The sequence below is a fragment of the Crocuta crocuta genome, unplaced genomic scaffold (genome assembly GCF_008692635.1).
Source record: "Crocuta crocuta isolate KB4526 unplaced genomic scaffold, BGI_CrCroc_1.0 scaffold330, whole genome shotgun sequence".
Lineage (NCBI taxonomy): Eukaryota > Metazoa > Chordata > Mammalia > Carnivora > Hyaenidae > Crocuta > Crocuta crocuta.
The window spans coordinates 3,768,221-3,776,296 of NW_027530521.1; the positions used below are offsets into that span (position 1 = coordinate 3,768,221).

General features: G+C 47.5%; 1 protein-coding gene and 1 long non-coding RNA gene across 2 annotated transcripts in view; one reads left to right on the forward strand and one right to left on the reverse strand.

Annotated features, from left to right (window-relative positions):
- Nucleotides 1–7,489: 7,489 nt before the first annotated feature.
- Nucleotides 7,490–8,076, reverse strand: part of ACCS (1-aminocyclopropane-1-carboxylate synthase homolog (inactive)) — a 14,779-nt gene continuing 14,192 nt past the window's right edge. The window contains exons 14-15 of the mRNA XM_077767461.1: nt 7,887–8,040; nt 7,490–7,777 (exon numbers count right to left, since the gene is read on the reverse strand). Coding sequence (XP_077623587.1) covers nt 7,680–7,777; nt 7,887–8,040 — 252 coding nt within the window. The 3' untranslated portion in view covers nt 7,490–7,679. The remainder of the gene's footprint in view (nt 7,778–7,886; nt 8,041–8,076) is intronic.
- LOC144234185 (uncharacterized) overlaps nt 7,679–8,076 on the forward strand; it is a 786-nt gene continuing 388 nt past the window's right edge. The window contains exons 1-2 of the long non-coding RNA XR_013335883.1: nt 7,679–7,840; nt 7,955–8,037. This is a non-coding gene — a long non-coding RNA (uncharacterized LOC144234185). The remainder of the gene's footprint in view (nt 7,841–7,954; nt 8,038–8,076) is intronic.

The following is an 8,076-nucleotide window of genomic DNA, read 5'->3' on the forward strand; positions in this document are numbered from 1 at the left end:
CGGCCGGCCCAGGGGCTGCGCGAGCGAGCGGGGAAAGGGGCGCCAGCCACCGGGCTTCGCGACGTCTGACACCGAGCGCAGTGCGCATGCGGGAGCGACCGGGTCCGCGCCCCCTGCTGGACAGGAGGAGTCAGGGCACCGCTTGGGATGTCTCCCGGGCAGGCAGGCGCCGCTCAGGCTCCACCCTGAAACTCTCACGCAAGGTCCAGCGGGCTCGTAATCAAAGCAAATAGCTTCGACTGCAGACCCAAAGAGCTAGGCACCCTGCTTCCTTTATAAAGCTGATACAGGCGTAAACGTTTTATTACAAGCAGCACCGTTGAGCGTGCAGATTTCTGGAGGAAAATTTGGCAGTATCCATCAAACGTGAAATGCCCGCAACCTTGCCCCTCCAATCCTTCTGCATGGATTTTACCCCACAGGTATTCTCGACAACGTTTACCAGAATTACTCATCACAGCATTGTTCCTACTAGTAGGTGAAAACCGGAAACCAGCAAAATAAACTATGGAAAAAGTTATGATTAGAATAGAATCATGTGAGAATGTGTATAGATGTCGGGATAGAAATAATCTCGAAGGTGTGTTAACATGAATGCATGCTCTAAAACAGTGAGCAAGTATGATCCCTTTTCTGCAAAATATATTTATAAAAAAACGGGAGAGAAAATATACATGTGGATGTTTATATTCAAGCGTATGTATAATATTTTTTTCTGGAAGGAATCCAAGAAGCATGAACACTTGTAGGGGGAGAAACTGCGGAAGTAGAAATGGGGGAAAGACATTGTTTTGTTTTCTTTTCTGTATGACTTACATGATCTAGCCTTATAGAGGCAGAGTAAAACCCCTGTCAAAAGGCATAGGTGGAGTCTAAAATTAAATCAAAATGCAGAGTGGTGTTATTGAGCGGGTAATGATATGACCCCATTGAGCTTGTGCACTTTACAGGTAACTGCTGCAGAAGCCAAATCCATTTGAGGCCCAGCTATCCCTTAGCGCCATCTGGTGGAAGTCATCACTTACAGCTTCATTTTCAGGGGAATGTTTCTGAGTCAGGCACGGGGCGGAGGGAGGGGGTTCCCGACACAACCGTGATCCCGCGGATATTCTTGTGAGTTAATGCCTGCTTGTCACAGACCCAGGGAGACTGGGATGAGAGTATTCTGGAGATGGGAAACCCACATTTTGCTTCTCCATATCCAAGAGAGTATTGCTCTGCCCTCCGAGTCCACATCTTCCCCAAACCAAAGGAAATTTAGCACAGGTGCGTACACCTCATTTAATAAATGGAAAGATGGAAGATATTTTTTCTTCTTTGCCTTCCTCTGCATTAAATATATCTATAATATATATGCTTTTCATTAACCATTATTCTTTCATTAAATGAGGACTTTCTGTGTTAATGACCTGTGTTAGGCACAGCCTCTGAGGAACCTGCCTATCTTACTTACTTTTTATAACCCTAGACATGTATAGTGCCTGGCACACATAAGTGCTCAGTGAATTGATTAAAGGTTGCCCAGGCAAAGGTTGCCCAGGTGGACTTCAGTAGAATAAGGCAAGAACACAGGCAAGATTAGCCAAAACAGAGGGTAGAAAGTGGTGTGGGAGAATATTCACAAAGTGCTTTAGGGCTCAAAAGAGAAAGCAATCACATCCAGTTGCAAAGATGTGTGAAGACTTCACCCAAGAGCTAATATCTTTGCTGTGAATAGGGCATTTCAGACAGCAAAAAAAGTCATGAGCAAAAGCCCAGATGAGAAGCAGGTGATATAAAAGGAGAAGCCATCAGAAAGACCAAGTGTTTTTTAATCCAGTGTAACTGGGACGATGTGGCTACATTTCTAGGGGTAGAAACCATGCCAGTGATTAGAGGTGAGAAAGCACAGAAGCTGTGATGTCAGAAGCCATATAAATGCTAAATAAAGCAGGTGAAGATGACAGCAGAGAAGAGTGGGGAATAAAACTATAAGCCAGACCTGAAGCCTCTGAGAAGGTAGAAAAGTCTTAGCGGTGGGGCGCCTGGGTGGCTCAGTCGGTGAAGCGTCTGACTTCAGCTCAGGCCATGATCTCCTGGTTTGTGAGTTCAAGCCCCACATCAGGCTCTGTGCTGACAACTGGAGCCTGGAACCTGCTTCGGATTCTGTGTCTCCCTCTCTCTCTGCCCCTCCCCTGATCACACTCTCTCCTTCTCTCTCAAAATAAATAAGCATTTTAAAAATTAAAAAAAAAAAAGAAAACTCTCAGTGGTCAGCAGTTAAAAGAGGAGAGGCTGTAGAAAGATGTTTCATTACTCACTTTGAAGTACAGAAAGAAAGAAGGAAAAAAAAGCAGAGACCGCACCGATCCCCGCCTACCCAGGGAGTCAGAAAAGCAAAGGTGGGGGTTAGAAAAGGGGTGGCTTTCAAGGAAAGTGGCATCATCAGAGAGGTTACAAGCAGGAAGAATTGCCTGTGTGCAGCTGAATCCCAGATTTGCCACTTCCTTTAAAGGATAGCAGTTTGCAAAAATGAAGAAAGGTAAAATCTCCAAGGAAAAAGACTCTTGTGAAAGATCGTTCTGTGGTATTTTACGTAGGCTCTGCTTAAACAACACTGGCAGGCAGCGGAGGACTAGAAAACACCTATTAATACATTGAATATAATGAACACTCTGTCAGGGGGGTAGCTGAGCTCACAAAAATAGTAAAGAAAATATACAGGAGCCAGAAATGAGGCACAGTGAGAAAAATGAGTGTTGAAGCTACAAGTTGGGTATACAAGGTGGGGAGCTGATACTGAGAAGCTCATGTAAAGCTAGGATGTTGAGATGGGAGCCTGGAAAATGGACTCAGCTTCAGTAACAATAAACCAAAAAGCTGACTTGTCCAGACAGCAGAAAAAGAAGAGTCTCTGCTGAGAATGTTTAACACCAGGCTTGAGGACAACGCGGGATTTGGATTCATATTGCCAGAATGGTCCAGAAAGCTCCAAGCCTAGAGAATAACATGAAGTACTGGTGGCACCTGAAGAAGGAAATATAAATCTCCACCCCACCCCACCCTTGAGGGTCACGCCTCCATACAGGCTGCCCAGAAACCTGAACAAAGGTACGCTCAGAATCCAGAATGAGCACGTGAAAAATAAGCCCATCAGAAGAAAGGTGTCTGGGGCACCTGGGTGGCTCAGTTGGTTAAGTGTCAGACTCTTGATTTTGGCTCTGGTCATGACCTTATGGTTTGTGAGATCGAGCCCCGTGTGGGTCTCTGTGTTGATAGAACAGAGAATAACAGCAGACTTCTCAACAAAAATAAACAGAAGTCAGAAGATAATGGAAAAAGAGCCAAGAGAAGCCAGCAGGCCATGTAAATTGTATACCTAGTGAAGCCATCTTGAAGAATAAGATGCACAATAGAGACATACACAGATAGAAAGAATTTACCATCAATGAACCCTTCCTAACAGAATTTCTGAAAGATATATTACAGGAAAAAGAATGTTAGAACTAGAAGAAAGTACTGAGATAAAGTATGGATAGCAAAACAATGAGGCTGATAAACTCATAGGTAAATCAAAACAAATACTGACTAAAGCAACAATAACAAATACTGTATAAAACTATAAAAATAAAAATGACAGATTTGGAGATTAAAAACTAGATGTTCATCCCCACGTTCACTGCAGCGGTTCCATTCAGTAGCCAAGATAAGGAAACAACCGACTTGTCCAATAGTAGATGCATGCATAAAGGGGATATATAAACATACAATGGAATATTATTCAGCCATAATAATGAATGAAATCTTGCCTCTTGTGACACCACGCATGGACCTCGAAGGCATCATGCTAAATAAGTCAGACAGAGAAGGACAAATACTAGGTGATCGCTCTTATTTGCAGAATCTAAAAACAAAAACAAGGGGCACCTGGGTAACTCAGGCCGTTAAGCATCTGACTCTTGATTTCAGCTCAGGTCATAATCTCACAATTCCTGAGTTCAAGCACTGTGTTGGGCTCTGTGCTGATAGCGCGGAGCCTGCTTGGGATTCTCTCTCTCTGCCCCTCCCTCGCTCATGCTCGCGCGCGCTCTCTCTCTCAAAATAATAAACATTAAAAAAAAATTAAAGTAGAAGTTCTATTTTGACAGGTCTTTGCCTAAACTGGGATTGTCATGAGTCTTCAAAGCATAGTTTCTGGAGGAAGAAGGAACAAACCAGCCAACTAGGTATTAATTAAGATACTAGTCAACAATGTCACAGGAGATGAAAATAAAGGAATAAGAGTTAAATGTAAAAAGGCATTTCCATGCTCAGGAGAAGGGTAAATAAAAGTATGAATGTTAGGGTGCCTGGCTGGCTCAGTTGGTTAAGCATCTGACTCTTGATTTTTGGCTCAGGTTATGATCTCACAGTTCACGAGTTCTAGCCTCGCTTGAGATTCTCTCTCTCTCTCCCTCTATCTCCCTGCCCCTCCCCTGTGTGTGTGCGCTCTCTCTAAAATAAATAAACTTTTAAGATAAATAATGAAAGTATGAATGTGAATGAGTTGAGTATCTGGCAAAGTACTCACTTGGAGAATATATAAAGAACCCCTACGCATTTGGAACCTGACAAGTTTGTTTGTTTATACTGTTTATTTTTGAGAGAGAGAGAGAGCGAGCGAGCAGGGAAGGGGCAGAGAGAGAAAGAGCCAGAGGATCTGAAGCAGGCTCTGCACCGTCAGCACAGAGCCTGACACGGGGCACGAATCCACAAACCAGGAGATCATGACCTGAGCTGAAGTCAGACACTCAACTGACTGAGCCCCCCAGGCGCCCCACAAATATCTTTTTTAAATAAATGCGCGCATAAATGACTGAAATAAAGCGAAAAGGAGGCACCAGAAAACATACTCTCTTCTCTGTCTCTGGAAGTGCTTGGTGAGGAGGTGATGTGTGGAGGTTCTGAAGTCATATTGAGACCGTGAGGAAAGAGGCCCGAAGGGGAAAAGTCAGTGCAGCAGGATAGCAGAGTGGGCAGACAAACAGAACCTGGCTCTGAGCACATGCGGGTGACTGAGGTAAGGCCAGCTGGCCTTCTGGAACAGGAGAGACATGAATGCTGAGGAAGAAAGGGTATCTATCCTTCAAACACCCCGTAGGTGTCTGCTACAAGGAGTAGGGCGTTTGGAGCTGTGCGGAAGCCATCTTGCCACCACCTAAATGGACCATGTGTGACAATGAGGCTACACAGAGGAAACGCGAGCGAGCACAAGAGCTGATGGCATCACTGACCTCCTGGCTAGAGTCATGCCTGAAACATCTGCCCTTCCCCTTCCCAGTTAATTCAGGAAACCCACTACCTTTTGTTTAAATGTGAGCTATGTTTACCATTTTTAGTTATTTGTAAACAAGAGTCTTAAGTAAGAGAATAACTTAGGAATTCTCATAGATACGAAAAACCTTTCCCCCGCAATTGCCAGGGACAGAGCGTTTTCCCAAAGACTCTCAGAAATCCAATCACTTTGGTTCCCAAACCTGGGCCTGCGTCTCAGGCTTGTGGGGAAGACAGCTTGAGCTCAGAAAACACGCGGTGGATGTCGTTCACCTATCACATGCACTGTCTTGCCCTTCCCTGAGACACAGAGGCTTGCTGCAGGTAGCTATTCTGGGAAGCAAGCTTAAGGGAATGGCGAAATCGGAATGCGTCCAGGAGAAAAGAGAAAGCCCAGGGTGTGTTCTGGAACAAGCTCCGGCGGGGGGGGGGGGCCTCACTCCCAGCAGCACTCTTGAAGGAGCCACCCAGAATGTCAGAATTGTCAACTGCACAGAGGGACATTTACCCACTGGTTCCTGCCCTCCAGTGCTCAAGGACGAGCTCCCTCAGACCTCCCGGTGTGGACGTGCCCCAAGAGGCTGTGCAAGAAGCCCTGGACAGAAAGTGACATTTGGAGCAGCTCAGGTGCCCTTGGGCTATGCGCACAGCTGGCTGGCTGCAGTGACAAGCAAAGCAGAAAGGTAAGCAAGGAGGACATGAGACGGGTATAGACTATGCCAGACCCATACTCCACAGAGATACGTGTGGGGCACAGCCCATCAGCACAGCCCAGGCCAGCTGGGATTGTAGGCCTCCCTTCTGCCTGCTGGAGCCTTCAGGCCAATACCCGGTTCAGTCCGCCTCCGCTGGGAAGCCAGCTTGGATTCCCTCTAAAGAACTAGGAGCATTTCTTCTGAGAATTCTAAATTGGAATGTATCACCTGGGTCCTTCCCTGGGGGACCCTGAGCGACAGCAGCATCACAACAGAGGCTTTTGAAGGGGGTGCAAAGGGCTCTCGATGTGGCCATTCTTAGTCTGATCCTCTGTAAACCTGAAGGCTTTCCAGTGAATCAGCAAATCATAGTACCAGTGTTTCCTGGACGTGGGAAGAGACAGGAGCAACACTTAGCCAAAGACAGTGAGGAAGAATTAAAGGAGACGACGATGACAACACGAAGCCTGATTCTCGGGGCTGGAGAGAGTGCACGCTGCCGGCACCTGGTTTGGCAGAGCAAAAACAGCACAGGATTTTCAACCAAACCAACCTCATTTTTTTAGTCCTGGCTCTGATACTTTTTAGTTACGTGATGTTGGGAACATCATTCCATCTCTTGGAGACTCCATTTCCTCATCTCTAAAGCAGGGGATAATAATGTCAGCTTCCCAGGGTTGTTACAGTGAGAAGCAGCGCATGGAAACTGCCAGCACGGTGTCTGGCACATGGAAGGTATTCAAGAAAAGACAGGGAGGAGGGATGAAAAAAACAAAAGGCAGAAAGAAAAAAGCAAATCCTAAACAAAATATCACAGTTTATAGAAATGAAACCCTGATTGCACTGACATTCTCTTCAAACAGAAACCTGAAAAGAGATAGCTTTTCTTATCAGGAGTGTAGACACGAGAGAAGGGTCCTCAGCACAAAGCTCTAAGATCAGTTCAGAAAGCTCATCTGGGCCCTAGACTAAAGCACCCCTGGAGAAGGGGTGAGCGGCCCTCTGCATAGGGTAGAAAGGCCAGCCTTGGTTCAAGGTCCAGCCCGTACCCCGTATCCTCCCCCCACCTCCAGTCATGACTAGATCACTCAGGTGAGAGCATCAGTGCAGGCAGCTCCTTGCCAGGAAGGAGCAATGAGCACCCCGAGACCAAGAAGCGCTTCCTGGCCACCGGCACGGGGTCTGGATCACCGCGGCCAAGCAGAGGCTTGTCCCAGGGCCCAGGTGCACTGGGGACCCACCGATCCTAATGTGGGGAGAACAGGCTGAACACGCAAGATTAATTCTCTTCTCCTGACAGTTTGGGACCATCACTCTTGTTTATTTCGGCGGCATAGTCTCTCTCATGCGTGTTTGTCCCTCTAACTGGTTTCCCTAGCAACAAAGGAGGAAGAAAGGAGGTACACATTGTTTTCTTTTCACGTCCTGGGGGGGTGGCGGCTAAAGGTTGTGCTTAGGAGCAGTCACGACTCCTCCATTCTGTAAATTACTCACAACAGAGGTTTCTAGCTTCTCCCAGTCTGTTTAATAGAGGGGGTGGGACTGCGTCAAAAACACCAGGGAGGGGTCTCCTGCCGATGAGAGGCAAGGGATGGTTCTTCTTCAAGGGCAAGGCCCTGCCCTCTGCGGAGTCGCCCACCATCAGTCTTCACAGCCCCAAATGCTCAGGCCCGTCACTAGGCAACGACAGGCTCACCTGCGCTGGCCCCCTGCCCCCTGGCTCCCACAGGGAGCGGGGTCTTCTGGCACCTTGGGTTTGTCCTCCAGCACCCGCCGGACCCTCTGCATTCCTGGGAAGAAAGGACAGCTGCACTGGCACTGACTGCTGGGCGGGCGGGCTGCTGGAGCCACAGGTAGGAAGGGGGTGGAAGGGCGTGGTGCGGGGGTGACAGCGCTTACCCAGGCGGAGCCGGTGGGCCTTGTCTGAGAAGACCAAGCGGAACCAGCCAGGCTCTTTACACTCGAAGGTCTTGCCACAGGACAGCAACACCTTGTGGTCCAAAAAGCGGCGCCAAAGCAGCATTTCCTCCTTAAAGGTGGCCTCTGGCAGGTACTGGGAGGGTGGGAGGGGCTCAGGATACAAATGAAA